Source organism: Saccopteryx bilineata, chromosome 2 (assembly GCF_036850765.1).
Source record: "Saccopteryx bilineata isolate mSacBil1 chromosome 2, mSacBil1_pri_phased_curated, whole genome shotgun sequence".
In the NCBI taxonomy this organism is placed as follows: Eukaryota; Metazoa; Chordata; class Mammalia; order Chiroptera; family Emballonuridae; genus Saccopteryx; species Saccopteryx bilineata.
This window is the reverse complement of record NC_089491.1, coordinates 291,456,818-291,477,243: the sequence shown is the minus strand read 5'-3', so window position 1 is coordinate 291,477,243 and position 20,426 is coordinate 291,456,818. Positions and strand designations below refer to the sequence as shown.

Genomic DNA, 20,426 nt, shown 5'->3' with positions numbered 1-20,426 from the left:
AAATTACCAGAGATGGAGTTGACATTCAAAAAGAATTGGTAAGCAAAGAATGAGGTTCTATTTTATACCAACTAGATTGGAAAAATTAAGAAATCTTACAATTCCAAAAGTTGACAAGGATGTGGAATAGGGAAAGTTTTATGCATTGGTGCCACTTTGGAAAACAATATGGCAATACTTGTAATACAAAACTTGTAATACAATACTCAACTCAAAAATTACCCAGTAGGTATGAAACTAGAAAAACTCTAACATATAGGACACTTACAGTGGGGCACAAGACATGTATAAATATTTTCACAGTGGCATTGTTTATAATTGCAAAATAACTGTAAATAATTGACATATCCACCAACATAACAATGAATAAATAAATCATGGTATAATCACCTAATGGCATATTATTCAACAGTGCAAATTAATGAATTAGTAAAATATATATTAATGTGGCTGAATCTTAAAAATCGTAGAACCAGCCTGACCTGTGGTGGCGCAGTGGATAAAGCATCAACCTGGAAATGCTGAGGTCACCGGTACGAAACGCTGGGCTTGCCTGGTCAAGGTACATATGGGAGTTGATGCTTCCAGCTCCCCCCCCCTTCTCTCTCTCTCTGTCTCTCCTCTCTCTGTCTCTCTGTCTCTCCCTCTCCTCTCTAAAATGAATAAATAAAAAAATCTTAGAACCATGTTAAGTAAAAAAAGTGAGATTTGGACTCTAAACACAAGTACTGTGAATAGTTGGTATAATGATTTCTTGTGGCAGGCTATTTCTCTTTACAGAAGAGAAATACATGTGACTAAACTTAACAGTGAGCCCCCTCTTCCATGGCTTTGCATCTGGAGCAAAGAATATGAAAATAAGGAAAGGGTGGGGAGCAGTTAGGAATTTATACCAAGGGTAGTGCCTGACTTGGCTCCTGTCCTATTTCCAAGTCTAGTTTTCTAAGTTACTCATCAATTCTGTTAGCCTCCCAACATCCTCCAATAATTGCCCATCTTCCTTAAAGTAGTCAGAGCTCATTTCTGTTGCTTGCAACCAAAGAGTACTGATGTATGTAGCTGTCAGACAATACATTTATATAATTCCACTTGTTATAATTGATCCTAAGTTATCACCTTTCTCTCCATGATTTGATTTCCCCATCAGATTTGGTAGAATTCTACAAGAAGAATGTCTATTTGTGTATGTTAAGGACCAGCTGGTAAAGTTACCTCCTTTGGCTGACTCCCTCTGGGGTCATTAAAGTCCAAGAGGCATAACCCTGACTTACCGTCCTCTTCATGATAGTGCCTATGGCCCCCAAACAAAAATTTTTCAAGCTGGCCTGTGATTCTGAGTACACTAAGAATGATGGTCTCAAGTGTAAGAAAATCCATCATTGCACCAACTGTGTCACTTAGGGCTGTCTTACCTCCTCTGTCTTTAAAACTTCCCATATTCGAGCATGATCTTCCTCCAGCCAGTGTCCTGTGCTTTCCACCTTGGTGGAAAGTTTGAATTTAGACACCACTTGAGTAGGTTCTCCCACAGGTTTCCCCTCCATCTTGAAAGAGCCAGGCAGGAGGCATTACGGACCTGAGTGGGAGAAGAGAAGTGATCCAGGTTAAAACATTAAGCAACATAAAAAGTTATAAAAGCAAATCATCACACTCAATTTGTGAATAATGAGACCACTGATGACAACATCACGAAAGCATCAACTTTCATGACTATGTTTTATATTTTAAATATTTGTTGTTGGTATTTTAACACAGGCTTCTGGCAGTAGAGACCCATTTTGATGATGTATGAAATGATATTGTTTTGAAGCAAAGTAAACCAGCATCCTCTGCTTGTCCCTTTGCTCTGGGTCCCTCAGGAGGCGAGACGGAAATGGGTGGATGTCTGACTAGCCTGAGGGATGTTTTCACACTTCCGTGCCAGGTAGTGCACGTGGCCCAAGGGATGTTTTCACACTTCTGTGCCATGTAGTGTGTGTGGAAGAAGTGCTGGCTAAGGCACCAAACTACTGAGCACTCGTCAGGACAAGGCTTTGTGCTGGGCACACACAAATAACTTGGTAGTTTGGCTCTTTCCCTTAAGGAGCCTAGAGTGTCTCAGGGCAGAAAGGGTTGTAAACAGTGACCACAGTATAGAGCATTATGGTAAAGTGTGCGGAAAGCCACAGCAATCACGTTTCCTAACTGTAGTGCGGGCACAGAGGAAGATTTTCTTCGATATTTATTGGCTGTGTTACCATTGGCTCCAGTTTCGTCAGCAGTTGCTGTTAAGACAACACTTAAAAGTTGATACCTAGGCCCTGGCCGGTTAGCTCGGTAGTAGAGTATCAGCCTGGCGTGCAGGAGTCCCGGGTTCAATTCCCGGCCAGGGCACACAGGAGAAGCACCCATCTGCTTCTCCACCCCTCCCCCTCTCCTTCCTCTCTGTCTCTCTCTTCCCCTTCCGCAGCCAAGGCTCCATTGGAGCAAAGTTGGCCTGGGCGCTGAGGATGGCTCCATGGCCTCTGTCTCAGGCACTAGAGTGGCTCTGGTTGCATCAGAGCAACGCCCCAGATGGGCAGAGCATCACCCCCTGATGGGCATGCAGGGTGGATCCTGGTCGGGCATATGTGGGAGTCTGACTGCCTCCCCGTTTCCAACTTCAGAAAAATACAAAAAAAAAAAGTTGATACCTATTCTGTAAAGCCCACTTCCTCGTGATCTTTTCATCAGCCACTGGCTTATTCAGAATCACATCATGCCTGCTCTGCACCACACAGTCCTAAGGAATCTCCTCACCTCCATCAAAATCCCCCAAATCTACCGCTCTCCGGGTAATTTTTCCAAAAAGCAAATATAACAATGATGTTCCACCTACCTGAATATTCCCAGGGAGTAAAATCCAAACTCCTTAGTGTGACAGCTGAAGCCTCTGTGTCTGGCTTCCTCCACCTCCCTTCTCCCACAACACCCTCCTGCCTTCTCAGCCACTTTGTTTCAGCCATGTGAAAGTCCTTACGGATCTCAAGTATATCCAGTACCTTCTGCCTTTGTTTGTGACACCTCCCCTCCACCCAACCCCAGGAGAATAAAGACCCCTCCTTTGTTAATCTCTGTATGTACTCTGGACAGATTCCCATCGTATCACTTACAACACTTTATTATATTTATTTGTTTTCATCTCTATTTCCACCTTCTGGTCTCTTGTGCATCTTGGCACTAGACATGGGGTCTTATACTGAGTGAACACTAAATGTGTGCTTGATGGATTGGTTAATTCAGTAAATCACAAGAATCCAGTGAAAATGAGGCAGCAGATACAATATATTCAAATAACAGATGTATGAGTCAAGTTATCTCTTCTTAACTTTTTTATTGACTTCGTGGGCTGTACTCTCTTCACAAGAGCCAAGTCTAACATTCATCATACACTCTCAAGAAGCTAATACTGCAAGCTGCAAATGCTCATTAGTTAACAACAGACTTGTCCTGGAGGAATTGAGCAGGTCTGAAACGAGCATAATCTGTCCCCCTAACCTATGCCTAAACAAAAGTAAGTAGAAATCAACGTGGATAAGCCAGGCAGGGTTGCGAAGTCAGAGGATTTGAGAAAAGGGTCTTTTGCTGCAGAGTTACTTCTCCTGCCCCACGTGTTTCTCTGGTAAGCTGCGGAGAGCCAGCCCTCCGCTCGCACAGAGCCACGGCGAGGCAACTACAGTTCTAAGAAAGCTGCAGCCCTTACTACACTCCCACTAGGAACCAGGAAGCAGAACCTTTATAATTAATGAGCAAAGTCCTTCTGAGTGGACATACTAATAAATGATGCTGACACGTACATGCAAGGAAATAAACAAAGCAGAGTCATGTGGAGGTTTCAGTCCAAAAGGAAAAAAAAAAACAACCCTTAAAATAAACAGGCAAAATGGAAACAGGCCAGATTAGTAGGGAAGGAAATTCCATTGTTGTTACTGGAGATAATACCGTAAACAACAAATAATAAATCAAAACAAAGCGGGAAGACGACATGCAATGGTTTTGGCCGTGTCCTTTGTGTACCATGGAAACGTAACTGGATAAAACAGGCAAACTACAAAATCTCAGGGTGAACAATGGGACATCTTCAAGCCTAACGTAGCCCAGGGACCCCACCGCTCTTCCTGGAGTCTCGCCCCCGGGGCTCGGCCGTCGCTGCAGTGTGGAGGAGAGTTGGCACGTGTTCAGTGTCGGAGGCTGAACTCTGCTGTGCACTGACTCCCCCAGATTGTTTCTTCCCCTGTTTGAAAAGAAGATGCAGTTCTGTGGTTTAAACCATTCCAAGGCACTTGGGAACTAAGGATGGATGCGGAAAGGCAGCCAGCTCTTACGAGGCTCTTCAAGAATTTTGAGATCCTCCACCCTGTGTGAGACCTGAGGCCCTCTTCCCGATCCTCACTCAATGCATCTCTGCACTCACAAAAAAATAACTGCATCAAGCTCCCTTTGCATACCAGCTGCCGTGCTGAGTATTTGTACCTTATCTTTAGTTCTAACAATAACTGCAAATGAGTGATCACCATTTTACAGCAATGAAAGACTGGGTTCAGAGAAGAGAAGTAGAGTCAATACACTGCTAGAATGTTGTAGGGTTCCCAAGGTAATGCTCTCTGTCCCAGGTGAGTTCAGAAGACCTTCCACCACCCCCCACTTGGAGCCCATCACTAGTGTAACACAACCCCTTTGTCACGCCCCTTTGGACTAGAATTAAAGTGACAGTGTCTTAGGTGGCTGGCACAACAGTCCCTCCTTGAAAGATGGGCACATCCGAAGAGTACATAGATAAGCATGAGATAGAAAGAAGCAGGGAAACATGGGGAAATACATCATCCCTTTTTCCTTTTTTTTTTTTTTTTTCGTATTTTTCTGAAGTTGGAAACGGGGAGGCAGTCAGACAGACTCCCACATGCGCCCGACCGGGATCCACCTGTCACGCCCACCAGGGGGCATCTTTTTTCCTTCCCACTCTCATCTCAGCTTCCAGCCAGGGCAGGCTCTATGACTTGACCTGTGGAGTTACCCAGGGCCCTGGGCTCAGAAGGGACTCATGCTTGGTTGAATGTTCTGCTGTCACTCTCTTGAAAAATTCGTAATTTTTGAACTAAAGGCCCTGCATTTTGTTTTGGTGCTGGGCCCCACATATCATATAGCCCAGTGTGCTGCTGACCTACCATTTTCCTCTTCAAATCCAAAGCGCCACTCCATGCCTTCTTTAAGAAATTCACATGTTCTATCTATTTCCCTAGAAGTCTGTATACTGGAGCCATTTTTTGATAGAATTAAAGCGGGAGGAATATGTAGACCTTTTCTACCTTTGACGTGCTGCATATCTTAAAGTCGAACTACTGCTTTTTTTCCTTAAAATACAGAGTCAAGATTTACAAGGCAACTTCCATACAAACACCACTAATACAAGCTCATTGAACAGACAAGGTGAAATCACTGTAAAGCTAAAGACAGAATCTCCCATTCAACGTAGAATTTGGTCTAAAAGGCCCTGGCCAGTTGGCTCAGTAATAAAGCGTTGGCCTGGTGTGAGGAAGTCCCAGGTTTGATTCCCGGCCAGGGCACATAGGAGAAGCAGCCATCTGCTTCTCCACCCTTCCCCCTCTCCTTTTTATCTCTCTTTTCCCCTCCTGCAGCCAAGGCTCCACTGGAGCCAAGTTGGCCCGGTTGCTGAGGATGGCTCCATGGCCTCTGCCTCAGGCACTAGGATGGCTCCAGCCACAGCGGAGCAGCCCCCTAGATGAGCAGAGCATCGCCCCCTGGTGGGCATGCCGGGTGGATCCCAGTCAGGCATAAGCAGGAATCTGTCTGTCTGCCTCCCCACTTCTCACTTCAGAAAAATACAAATAAAATAAAATAATAAAATATCCTAAGGCTCATGAGCTCTTTTGGAAGTCAGTTTTGAATAACCGTCAAACTAAAACACCTGATACCCCCAGCAGAATCTTTTTTTAAAGCACTGGATGGTGAGATCTTCCTTAAGTTGGAGGTGGGGTGGTGAAAGAAAGCTGTATGTATATATAAAGGCACATATCGGATCAGAGAACACAGAAGCAAAATTTTGCTCACAAATTTAAAATGCAATGGCTGGAGGGGAAACTGTTTTTGCTAAGTGTCAAAGGATTGTGATTCCCCACTGCTTCTGCTGCGTAAAACGGAGGAGTAACACAAGAACCAGGAGGACAAGTCTGATGGGAAGGAGAGAAGACGCAGTGCTTGACACTGAGCTTCAATATGCAGATGAGAAAAGCCACATACCAGTTTTGAGGTCACTTTGCCATCAAATCCTTGAGCCCCCCAACATTTCCACCAAAACTGAGAGGTCTTTTTATTAATATTTTTTAGTTTAGGTTAAATTTGAAAACCTTTCTAATCAATATTTATAAATTCTAGCTGTCTCGCAAGAAATTGATAACAAAACTTAGTAAAACTAATAATTTGATTATATAAATAATCAAAAATTATATCATTATTATCAATGAGAAAGCATTTTCTTTTTTTTTTTTTTTTTTTTTTTGCATTTCTCCGAAGCTGGAAACAGGGAGAGACAGTCAGACAGACTCCCGCATGCGCCCGACCGGGATCCACCCGGCACGCCCATCAGGGGCGACGCTCTGCCCATCCTGGCCATCGCCATGTCGCGACCAGAGCCACTCCAGCGCCTGAGGCAGAGGCCACAGAGCCATCCCCAGCGCCCGGGCCATCCTTGTTCCAATGGAGCCCTGGCTGCGGGAGGGGAAGAGAGAGACAGAGAGGAAGGCGCGGCGGAGGGGTGGAGAAGCAAATGGGCACTTCTCCTGTGTGCCCTGGCCGGGAATCGAACCCGGGTCCTCCGCACGCTAGGCCGACGCTCTACCGCTGAGCCAACCGGCCAGGGCCGAGAAAGCATTTTCTTAAATAAATTTTTACCTTTAAAATTTGTGCTTCTAAGGTCTACATTTTCTTTTTGAAATGTTTACTATGCTATGCTTATTATACAATATGTATAATATATAATAACAGCATTTCTCCCATTCTTTCAAAAATAATCATTGGTGGATAGCCATGACATTTTCAATGGTCATAACAGAGGACCCAGTTGACAGCTTCATATCCTAAGTGCTCATTAAATACCAAAAGTAGGTGAGCAGATTCTCAGGGGCTAACCTTACAAGGATAAGAATTAAGTGACCATCTAAGAACACAAAAATTTACCATTCCTAGCATCGGCTCTTGCCACTTGATAAAAATTAGCCCCAACTCCCACGAATATTTCTGAAACGTAGTAGCTTTAAAAGTAGGTGCTAGGGCACAATTTCACAGAAATCTGTATTCACTGTGTTGATCCCCATGCTGAATTTCATTTGATAAATTAATCTGTCCTTCATTGAATTTGACTTTCCTTCTTGATAGTGAATGATGTACGAGACAGCCCTCTAAATCGTTATCTTTTCTTCCTCCCTCTCCTCTTTTCATGCTCTGTGTTTACAATGCAGAGCCTTACTGGGGTGGCTTGGCACTTGTCTGCGTTATCTGTTTGGACCAAGCTCTTCTTCTGCCCCTGTAGGTTCCACCATACATGTTACTTATAATAATATAGTATTTCTGCTTTATTCCCTCTATGCACATAAACTCCTACTTCTGCCTGAAGATTTTTTTTTTTAACTCAACTCAGATTTCTTCTAATCTTGAAAATGTCTGGCATTGGTCCTGTTCTAGGATCTTCCAGTAATTACTGATATTTCTGTCATTTCTTTCGTCCTATCTTTTCTCATCCTCATTCTTTCCCCTAATGAGAGCGCCTGCCCCGATAAGACAGGTTTGTATACGTCTATCTCCCATTCTCTTCATCCCTTCCACCTAAAAGTCTGTCACTGTCATAGTGACATGACATAGTGTATGTCAACTGTAATTGAAAAATAAGAAGTGGTTACACAATAAGGAAGAAAGAAAGAATAGTCTTTGCATTTACTCAAAGATTCAGAATAGCATAGTATCATACAAAAGGCACTGACATCCCAGTCAGAAGACTGGGTTCAAATCATGAGGCTCCAGTAACATCTCTCTGTAACCCTCAGGCAAACCAGACTCCTAGAGCTGGGCCATAGTTGTCCAGAGAAAAGAGGCACATCAAATCCTCCCACAGCAATACGAGAAGTGGGTTGTGTTTAAAGCGACAACAGAGAGTGACGTCACGGAAATGGCGCCGTGAGAAGCGCGTCCGACAGCTCTCCCCTAAATCACAACAAATTTGTGAAACAGAAAAATTTATCCTCGGAGCATTCCGGAGTTCCACACAAACTGAAAGCAAAAGGACTGTTATCACTTGAATCTGAGAGACAAGGGTGTGGAGGAAGCTACCGCAGCGACGTTCATTCAAGCCGCGAGGGAGTGCGCCTGCGTGCTATCAATAAGACCACCCTCAGATGCCGATAAGAAAGAGGAAATAGAATATTATGGATATAAAAGAAAGAGAGGTAACACAAATAGATGTGGAAAAATCTATGGAGAAAAGACTTAACATATTGGAAGCCTTGGAGCTAAATGACAGAGAATTTAAAATAGAAATCTTAAAAATACTCAGAGATATACAAGAAAACACAGAAAGGCAATATAGGGAGATCAGAAAACAACTCAATGAACACAAAGAATATATTACCAAGGAAATTGAAACTATAAAAACAAATCAAACAGAAATGAAAAACTCAATTCACGAGCTGAAAAACGAGGTAACAAGCTTAGCTAACAGAACAGCCCAGATTGAAGATAGGATTAGTGAAATAGAAGACAAACAACTTGAGGCACAACAGAGAGAAGAAGAAAGAGACTCAAAAATAATAAAAAATGAGAAAGCCCTACAGGAATTGTCTGACTCCATCAGAAAGAATAACATAAGAATAATAGGTATATCAGAGGGAGAAGAGAAAGAAAATGGAATGGAGAATATACTCAAACAAATAATAGACGAGAACTTCCCAAGCCTGTGGAAGGAACTAAAGCCTCAAATTCAAGAAGCAAACAGAACACCAAGTTTTCTTAACCCCAACAAACCCACTCCAAGGCACATCATAATAAAGATGACACAAACCAATGACAAAGAAAAAATTCTCAAGGCAGCCAGGGAAAAGAAGAGTACAACATATAAAGGAAGGCCTATTAGATTATCATCAGATTTCTCAGCAGAAACTCTACAAGCTAGAAGAGAGTGGACCCCAATATTTAAAGCCCTGAAAGAGAGGAACTTTCAGCCAAGAATACTATACCCATCAAAGCTATCCTTCAAGTTTGAAGGAGATATAAAAACATTCACAAATACAGAAAAGATGAGAGAATTTATCAACAGAAAGCCCCCACTCCAGGAAATACTAAGGGGGGTTTTCCAACCAGATTCAAAGAACAAAAGAAAACAACACCACAAGTAACAGCTCCACCAAGAACACAATAAAACCAAACTTAAACTGTGACAACAAAGGAAAAAAAGGGGGGAGAGGATGGAGATTAACAGTAGCAAAGGATGATGAAGTGCAGAAATACTTATAAGATAGGGTACTACAATGAATATGGTAGGTACCCTTTTCATTACTTAATGGTAACCACCCTTAAAAAAACCACCACAAAAACACTTGACTTAAAAAAGGTAGCAACAGAGGAAAGAAGTATGGAACACAAACAAACAAAAACAAATGATAGAAAAACAAAAGAGAAGAATCAAACTAGATACAAAACTAACAGAAAGCAATTTATAAAATGGCAGTAGGGAACCCACAAGTGTCAATAATTACACTAAATGTAAATGGATTAAACTTACCAATAAAAAGACACAGAGTAGCAGAATGGATTAAAAAAGAAAATCCAACTATATGCTGCCTACAAGAAACACATCTAAGCAACAAGGATAAAAACAAATTCAAAGTGAAAGGCTGGAAAACAATACTCCAAGCAAACAACACCCAAAAAAAAGCAGGCGTAGCAATACTCATATCTAATAATGCTGACTACAAGACAGAAAAAGTACTCAGAGACAAAAATGGTCATTTCATAATGATTAAGGGGAAGTTGAATCAAGAAGACATAACAATCCTTAATATATATGCACCAAACCAAGGAGCACCAAAATATATAAGACAGCTACTTATTGACCTTAAAACAAAAACTGACAAAAATACAATCATACTTGGAGACCTCAATACACCGCTGACGGCTCTAGATCGGTCATCCAAACAGAGAATCAATAAAGATATAGTGGCCTTAAACGAAATACTAGAACACCTGGATATGATAGACATCTACAGGACACTTCATCCCAAAGCGACAGAGTATACATTTTTCTCTAGTGTACATGGAACATTCTCAAGAATTGACCATATGTTGGGCCACAAAGACAATATCAGCAAATTTAGAAAAATTGAAATTGTACCAAGCATATTTTCTGATCATAAAGCCTTGAAACTAGAATTCAACTGCAAAAAAGAGGGGGAAAAACCCACAAAAATGTGGAAACTAAACAACATACTTCTAAAAAATGAATGGGTCAAAGAAGACATAAGCGCAGAAATCAAAAGATATATACAGACAAATGAAAATGAAAATACAACATATCAGAATCTCTGGGATGCAGCAAAAGCAGTAATAAGAGGAAAGTTCATATCACTTCAGGCCTATATGAACAAACAAGAGAGAGCCGAAGTAAACCACTTAACTTCACACCTTAAGGAACTAGAAAAAGAAGAACAAAGACAACCCAAAACCAGCCGAAGAAAGGAGATAATAAAAATCAGAGCAGAAATAAATGAAATAGAGAACAGAAAAACTATAGAAAAAAATCAATAAAACAAGGAGCTGGTTCTTTGAAAAGATCAACAAAATTGACAAACCCTTGGCAAGACTCACCAAGGAAAAAAGACACAGGACTCAAATAAATAAAATCCAAAATGAAAGAGGAGAGATCACCACAGACATCATAGAAATACAAAGAATTATTGTAGAATACTATGAAAAATTATATGCCACCAAATACAACAATCTAGAAGAAATGGATAAATTCCTAGAACAATACAACCTTCCTAGACTGAGTCATGAAGAAGCAGAAAGCCTAAACAGACCAATCAGCAGGGAGGAAATAGAAAAAACTATTAAAAATCTCCCCAAAAATAAAAGTCCAGGCCCAGACGGTTATACTAGTGAATTCTATCAAACATTCAAAGAAGACTTGGTTCCTATTCTACTCAAAGTCTTCCAAAAAATTGAAGAAGAAGCAATACTTCCAAACACATTTTATGAGGCCAACATAACCCTCATACCAAAACCTGGCAAGGATGGCACAAAGAAAGAAAACTACAGACCAATATCTCTAATGAATACAGATGCTAAAATACTAAACAAAATACTGGCAAACCGAATACAACAACATATTAAAAAAATAATACATCATGATCAAGTGGGATTCATCCCAGAATCTCAAGGATGGTTCAACATACGCAAAACGGTTAACGTAATACACCATATCAACAAAACAAAGAACAAAAACCACATGATCTTATCAATAGATGCAGAAAAGGCTTTTGATAAAATACAACACAATTTTATGTTTAAGACTCTCAACAAAATGGGTATAGAAGGAAAATATCTCAACATGATAAAGGCCATATATGATAAACCATCAGCCAACATCCTATTAAACGGCATAAAACTGAGGACTTTCTGCCTTAAATCAGGAACAAGACAGGGTTGTCCACTCTCTCCACTCTTATTCAACGTGGTGCTAGAAGTTCTGGCCAGAGCAATCAGACAAGACAAAGAAATAAAAGGCATCCATATCGGAAAAGAAGAAGTAAAGCTATCACTTTTTGCTGATGATATGATCCTATACATTGAAAACCCGAAGGACTCCACAAAAAGATTATTAGAAACAATAAACCAATACAGTAAGGTCGCAGGATACAAAATTAACATACAAAAGTCCATAGCCTTTCTATATGCCAACAATGAAATATTAGAAAACGAACTCAAAAAAATAATCCCCTTCACGATTGCAACAAAAAAAATAAAATACCTAGGAATAAACATAACAAAGAACGTAAAGGACCTATATAATGAAAATTACAAAGCATTGTTAAGGGAAATCGAAAAAGATACAATGAGATGGAAAAATATTCCTTGTTCTTGGATAGGAAGAATAAATATAATCAAAATGGCCATATTACCCAAAGCAATATACAAATTTAATGCAATTCCCATCAAAATCCCTATGAGATTTTTTAAAGAAATGGAACAAAAAATCATCAGATTTATATGGAACTATAAAAAACCCCGAATAGCCAAAACAATCCTAAGGAAAAAGAATGAAGCTGGGGGCATTACAATACCTGACTTTAAACTATATTATAGGGCCACGATAATCAAAACAGCAAGGTATTGGCAAAAAAATAGACACTCAGACCAATGGAACAGAATAGAAAGCCCAGAAATAAAACCACATATATATGGTCAAATAATCTTTGATAAAGGGGCCAACAACACACAATGGAGAAAAGAAAGCCTCTTCAACAAATGGTGTTGGGAAAACTGGAAAGCCACATGCAAAAGAATGAAACTCGACTACAGCCTGTCCCCGTGTACTAAAATTAATTCAAAATGGATCAAAGACCTAAATATAAGACCTGAAACAATAAAGTACATAGAAGAAGACATAGGTACTAAAATCATGGACCTGGGTTTTAAAGAACATTTTATGAACTTGACTCCAATGGCAAGAGAAGTGAAGGCAAAGATAAATGAATGGGACTACATCAGAATTAAAAGTTTTTGCTCAGCAAGAGAAACTGATATCAAAATAAACAGACAGCCAACTATATGGGAACTGATATTTTCAAACGACAGCTCAGATAAGGGCCTAATATCCAAAATTTACAAAGAACTCATAAAACTCAACAACAAACAAACAAACAATCCAATAAAAAAATGGGAAGAGGACATGAACAGATACTTCTCCCAGGAAGAGATACAAATGGCCAACAGATATATGAAAAGATGCTCAGATTCATTAGTTATTAGAGAAATACAAATTAAAACTACAATGAGATACCACCTCACTCCTGTTAGATTAGCTATTATCAACAAGACGGGTAATAGCAAATGTTGGAGAGGCTGTGGAGAAAAAGGAACCCTCATTCACTGTTGGTGGGACTGTAAAGTAGTACAACCATTATGGAGGAAAGTATGGTGGTTCCTCAAAAAACTGCAAATAGAACTACCTTATGATCCAGCAATCCCTCTACTGGGTATATACCCCAAAACCTCAGAAACATTGATACGTGAAGACACATGTAGCCCCATGTTCATTGCAGCACTGTTCACAGTGGCCAAAACATGGAAACAACCGAAAAGCCCTTCAATAGAAGACTGGATAAAGAAGATGTGGCACATATACACTATGGAATACTACTCAGCCATAAGAAATGATGACATCAGATCATTTACAGCAAAATGGTGGGATCTTGATAACATTATAAGGAGTGAAATAAGTAAATCAGAAAAAAACAAGAACTACATGATTCCATACATTGGTGGAACATAAAAATGAGACTAAGAGACATGGACAAGAGTGTGGTGGTTACCAAGGGTGGGGGGGGGAGGGAGGACATGGGAGGGAGGGAGGGAGAGAGTTAGGGGGAGGGGGAGGGGCACAGAGAACTAGATAGAGGGTGACGGAGGACAATCTGACTTTGGGCGAGGGGTTTGCAACATAATTTGATGACAAAATAACCTAGACATGTTTTCTTTGAATATATGTACCCTGATTTATTAATGTCATCCCATTACCATTAATAAAAATTTATTAAAAAAAAATTAAAAAAATAAAAAAATAAAGCGACAACATATGTTGATGTATTAGGAGGTAAACAGATTCACGTTACCTCTTCCTCTTCGGAGTCTCAGCAGCATTCTACACTGTTCGCCTTCCTCCCTTACTCCGGTCTCCCTGCTAGTCTGCCAGATCTTTGAGAGCAAGACTGGACATGAATTTATTGCTTCAATTTTTTTTTAAAGTTCAATCACCTTTATAAAATTTTTATTTTATTTCCATTAACAGAAAACTTCACTGGAATAAAAGATTAAGCATTTACCATTATGATGTATTGGGGACAAATGTCAATCATTGGGCAACCATTTCCAAAGGAATTTTAATTATGTCCTCTCTCACTCAATACTGAGCAAGATTGCACAACAGTCTGTGGAGTCCGAAGTAACTTTCTCGGAGTACAACTGTCTCCCGTTAAATGTAGAAAATTAAAGACGTGCAAAACATTTCTGCTTCATTCAAGTTGATATTTTTGAAAGGCCGATCCAACTGCACTTCAGACTTTGTATACTTACCTCCCCTTATTGATAGTATTTGGCAGAAGTTTTTAACAATAATTCAAAAAAAAAAAACCACCAAAAAATAACAAAACCCCAGATGGGATCTGTACTCCCCTTGAGTCTCCCTGGAGACATGCTACTTTTGCTCAGCAGTTCCTGCTCAGGACAGAGAGCCAACACAAGGAAAACAGCTGGGCTCCCTTCCTGGTCTCGGCTCAGACCAGGCGGTTTGGAAACAGATCTGCAAAACAGACGCTGGCGAGGAGGATCCCTGACAGGTCAGAGGCTCAGATCACCAAGAATCCCTCCGTGTTCTAAGAGAGAGAGGATTCTAAGGGACTAAATTTTCTATAACTGCATTTTAAAAATATTTTTTATTAAATTTATTGGGGCAACATTGATTAACACTATATAAGTTTCAGGCGTATAATTCTGCAACACATCATCTGTATAGTGTATTGTGTGTTCACTACCAAAAGTCAGGTCTCTTTCCATCACCATCTATCCCCACTTAACCTCTGCTACCTCCAACTACCCTTTCCCTCGGGTAAGCACCATACTGTTGTCTGTGTCTATGAGGGTTTTTTTTGCTTAATCCCTTCACCTTTTTCACCCAGCATGCAGCCCCCTCCCCTCTGACAGCTGTCAGTCTGTTCTCTGTATCTGTGAGTCTATTTCCATTTTGTTTGTACTTTATTTTGTTCATCAGATTCCACATATAAGTGAAGTCATATGGGTCTTGTCTTTCTCTGACTGGCTTATTCCACTTAGCAAAATACTGTCCAGGTCTACCCATGCTGTTGCAAAAGGTAAAGTTTCCTTCTTTTTTATGGCAGAGTAGCATTGCATTGTGTAAATATACAATAGCTTTTTTTCCATTCATCTACTGATGGACAATGGTGCTGCTTCCAAATCCTGGCTATTATAAATAATGGTGCAATAAACATAGGGGTGCATATATTCTTCAAATTAGAGTTTCAGGTTTCTTCAGATATATTTTCAGAAGTGGAATGTCAGGGTCATAAGGCAGTTTCATTTTTATTTTTTTGAGGAAATTCCATAGTGCTTTTCACAGTGGCTGTAACAATCTGCATTCCCTTCAACAGTGTACAAGGGTTGCGTTTTCTCCACATCCTCACCATTTGTTTGTTGATTTATAGTTGGTAGCCATTCTGACAGGTGTGAGGTAATATCTCATTGTGGTTTTAATTATTCTTCTCTGATGATTAGCAACATGAACATCTTTTCATAAGTCTATTGGCCATCTGTATGCCCTCTTTAGAAAAATATCTATTCAGGTCCTTTGCTCATTTTTTAATTGTAATTTTTTTTGGTATTGAGTTGTTATGAGTTCTTTATAAATTTTGTATATTAGAACTCTTATTGGATGTATCTTTGGCAAATACGTTCTCCCATTCAGTCAGTTGTCTTTTCATTTTGTTAATAGTAGGCCAGTATCCCTGATGAACATAGATACTAAAATCCTCAATAAAATAATAGCAAACCAGATCCAGCAATACATTAAAAAGATCATAAACCAGCCCTGGCCAGTTGGCTCAGTGGTAGAGCGTCGGCCTGGCGTGCGGGAGTCCAGGTTCGATTCCCGGCCAGGGCACACAGGAGAAGTGCCCATCTGCTTCTCCACCCCTCCCTCTCTCCTTCCTCTCTGTCTCTCTCTTCCCCTCCTGCAGCCAAGGCTCCATTGGAACAAAGTTTGCCCGGGCGCTAAGGATGGCTCCATGGCCTCTGCCTCAGGCGCTAGAATGCCCCAGATGGGCAGAGCATCGCCCCCTGATGGGCATGCCAAGTGGATCCTGGTTGGGCGCATGTGGGAGTCTGTCTGACTGCCTCCCCCGTTTCCAACCTCAGAAAAATACAAAAAGATCATAAACCATGATCAACTGGAATTTATTCCAGGAATACAAGGTTGGTACAATATCATCAGATCAATAAATGTGATACACCACAAAAGCCAAATAAAGGATAAAAATCACATGATCATATCAATAGAGGCAGAAAAAGCGTTTGATAAAACCCAACACCCAATTATGATAGAAACTCTTACCAAAGTGGGAATAGAGGGAACATATCTCAATGTAATAAAGGCCATATATGACAAACCTATAGCCAACATCATATTAAATGGGCAAAAACTAAAAGTGTTATCCTTAAGATTGGGAATGAGACAGGGATGTCTGCTTTTACTACTCTTATTCAACATAGTACTGGAAGTTTAGCCACAGCAACCAGACAAGAAGAAGAAATAAAAGTCATCCAAACTGGAAAGGAGGAAGCAAAACTGTCATTATATACAGATGACCTGATACTATATAGAGAACCCTAAAGATTTCACCAAAAAGCTACAACTGATAGATAAATTCAGTAAAGGAGCAGGATACAAAATAGATATCCAGAAATTAGTTGCATTTTTATACATTAATAATGAACTATCATAAAGGGAAACTAAGAAAACAATTCCACTTACAATTGCATCAAAAAATAATAAAATACCTAGGAATAAATTTAATCAAGGATGTAAAAGACCTGTATTTGAAAATTACAAGGCAATGAAGAAAGAAATTGAAGAAGATACAAATAAGTGGAAGCATATACCGTGTTCATGGATAGGAAGAATTAACATCATTAAAATGTCTACAATACCCAAAGCAATCCATGGATGCAATGCAATTCCTATCAAGAGACCAACAGATATTCCAAAAAAAAGTACATGAAACCACAAAAGATCCTGAATAGTCACAGCAATCTTGAGAAAAATAGAACAAAGTTGGAGGGATCATGCTACTTGATCTCAAACTATAAGGCCATAGTAATCAAAACAGCATGGTACTAGCATAAAAACAAACATACAGATCAATGGAACAGAATAGAGAGCCCAGAAATAACCTCATAACTTTATGGTTAATTAACATACTGCTCACAAAAATTTGAGGATATTTCAAAATGAATATGAAGCAAAAAAATATCCTGTAATTTTTGTGAGCAGTATATTTGACAAAGGAGGCAAGAACATACTATGTGGTTAAGACAGTCTATTCAATAAATGGTATTGGGACTATTGGACAGATACAGGTAAAAGAAAGAAAGAAAGAAAGAAAGAAAGAAAGAAAGAAAGAAAGAAAGAAAGAAAGAAAGAAAGAAAGAAAGAAAGAAAGAAAAGAAACTAGACCACTTTCTTAAACCATACACAAGAATAAATTCCAAATGATTAAGGGCTTAAATGTTAGACTTGAAATCATAAATATTCTAGAAGAAAATATAGGCAGTAAAATCTTGGACATTTCTCTCAGCAATATTTTCTCTGATATATCTCCTTGGGCAGGGGAAACAAGAGAAAAAATAAACAAATGGGACTACATCAAACTAAAACGTTTATGGCCTGCATTTTTATTATGATAAAAAAGCATGTGATTATGTCACTTAAAATGAGACTGTAAATCCCATGACTTTCCCAGACTCAAGTGTTTCACAACTCCGTGGACTCCAGCTTTAACTGGCTGAATAAGGGCAAAATTCAAAAACCACTAGGGGAGCTTCATCCACTTCAGTAGTCACAGGCTAATCTTTCTCTCTGAGTTGAAGTCAGTTGAGCTGATCCAGGTCAGAGCCATCCCTTAGGTCTCAACGGTAACAACAGCAACACTGATAACATCCCCCCCAAATGCCCTACCCACCACAGTGACTTTAGCATTCACCTGTACTGAGCTCTGGGTTTGCACGTCATAAACATCAGGTCATCTTCAAAAGAGCCTCAGGAGAAGTTCAGACCAAGAGAGATTAAGGAACAAGTCCTAGAATGTTTCTCTAGCCCGGAGTTATGCCCTCACCACCACACTGCACTGCTCTACTGTCATAGTCAACAGTCCGCCTACAAAATAGCATCATGTCAATGTTGAAATCTGAACTCCCAGGAATCTGTGCTCTTGAAAGGATTCAGAGGTGAGCTTCTCATAAAAAAACAATCTAAAAATGTTAGGTGCAGGGAAGGAAATCTGTTGAATTTATCAGTTAAAACACAAAATCATTTTTTAACTCACTTCCAGATAGACTAGCCGTTCTACATGTCAGGTTAGAGAGCAACCTGTTCTCAATCTTTCACTTTACCAAAAACAGAAGTCTAATCTATTTAATTACAGTCATTTTACGAGGCCATAGGATAATGGTAGGTCCCGATGGGAGTAAATCTCTTCCAAGAAAACACTTCTGGGAGAGGCACGTACGGTGAGCTGGCGCAAGACCAACCCTCATCCCCTCTCTAGGTCTCTAAGCAGCAAGGAAACCATGATTTTTACATATAGCATGTATTCTTACTAAAACTCCTTTCATTAGATCAGATAACGTCTTGCTCCACACAGAGGACTATGGATTAGTGACCCATAGTAATGATGAAATCTTGTTGGTACTGCTGAGTACCTAGATGCCAATTTGCTAGACTAACTAGATTCAGAAAGCATTATATCTATGGCAGCAGCTTCACTTCCATCTAACGCTGTTGCTCCTTCCCTGATCCTGACCTCTGAAGTAGGACTAAATGCCCTTGGGTGGTGCTAGGGCCACAGGAAGGGTCCCGTGTTTTCCAGCTTGGGCAAGGGAGAGATCTGTGTTGCCTCGTGCTAGGGGAAGTTCTACCACTGGCTGATGCTTCTTTACTTTCTCTGCAGCTTTTTTTTTTTTTTTGTCTGCACCTGCAATATAACATGGCAAACCCATCCCATGAGGGATCAAAAGCTCAATGACCACACAAACAGAACACTAATAGACAATGAAATCAAGAAGGAGAAACCACTAGAACGGCTGCTTCTGACTCTGACTGCTACATAAATTTTGTTGGGCGTATCTCCTGGTGACCCGTGTGCCCAGAGCAAACTCAAAAAAAAAAAAAAAATAGTCAAAGTCAAAGCTATAGCTTACAGAATCTTAAGAAACCCTCCTAAACACTTGAACTTGTAATAGCATGACATTTTCATCAGTAAATGCAGTTATGTTGGTCATGTTCCACATATATTGGAAAAGATGCAATTATTATTTTCAATATTTTCAAATAGTCCATTAGTGAACTCTATAAGGCCACTCCAACTCCTTTTTCTTGTCTTTCCCTTTCTATCCTTTTCATGGCAAGTTCCATAGGGTGTACCATAGAGAATGCTCGGTGTGTTCATGTCTAAGTTGCATGAGAGGCCGCTATTGAATCTACCCTCCACAGTCCATTCAAGTTAGAACCCCCATTATTTTGGAGTTGAACCAAAAGATCATAAGCTTAAATAAGGCGACTAAACACCAAATTCTATTCTCAAATCTCAAACAGGTTTCCAAAATATATTTTAAAACTGCTTTGCATAGCAACAGAGTCAGAAGTGTTTTCAGCTCAGCCTGTGGGGAGAACCTTGCTGGGCTATATTAAATAGTTACTGAATTAGAACCTACTCTTTCTTTAAAATTGAAAATATTCCTAGCAGGGCCAAGCCTGGATTTCTCATCAGGCCTTCAGAACACCGCCAGCCAGCCAGCACAGCCTTTTCAAAGGCGGTATTAAATGACTTCTGTACATCTGCAGGGTTTCTGTGTTTGATCCTAGATTATGTTTTCACTAAGGTTAGGGGTTAGAGTTTTGACAGATGTGACTGTGGTCTAATTGGCCCATTTTATCTGCCCGTTTTCCACGCACAGACACTATTTGATAGCCAAATCTGTGAAATGTCTCCATTTCGATACCAACCAAAGAGGGGTGGGGTGGAATGTGGGGCTGGAGCCCTGGGCTAGGTGTCAGCTTCAGTGTCAGAGTCAGTATGAAATCCACGGCGGCATGGGTCTGAGAGGGAAAGGACCGCTTCATTCTGTGTCACCATGCCAACTGGGTTGCGGATTTTCTTTTATTTTTCCCTCCTGAAAATTTTACAGGACTTTCCACTTTCTCTATTTTTTTTTTTTTTTCGTTGCCACAGCTTGACCTTGCTCTTTGCAATAAAAGAAAATAGAAACCTGATGAGATTGTGCCTTGGAGTCAGACCACTTAGCACAATCGCAGTTGTGCAAACACACAATTTAGCATT

At 40.1% G+C, this 20,426-nt stretch overlaps 1 protein-coding gene across 1 annotated transcript in view; it reads right to left on the bottom strand.

Annotated features, from left to right (window-relative positions):
• RGL1 (ral guanine nucleotide dissociation stimulator like 1) overlaps positions 1–20,426 on the bottom strand; it is a 238,297-nt gene that overhangs the window by 155,641 nt on the left and 62,230 nt on the right. The window contains exon 2 of the mRNA XM_066261321.1: positions 1,413–1,576. Coding sequence (XP_066117418.1) covers positions 1,413–1,544 — 132 coding nt within the window. The 5' untranslated portion in view covers positions 1,545–1,576. The remainder of the gene's footprint in view (positions 1–1,412; positions 1,577–20,426) is intronic.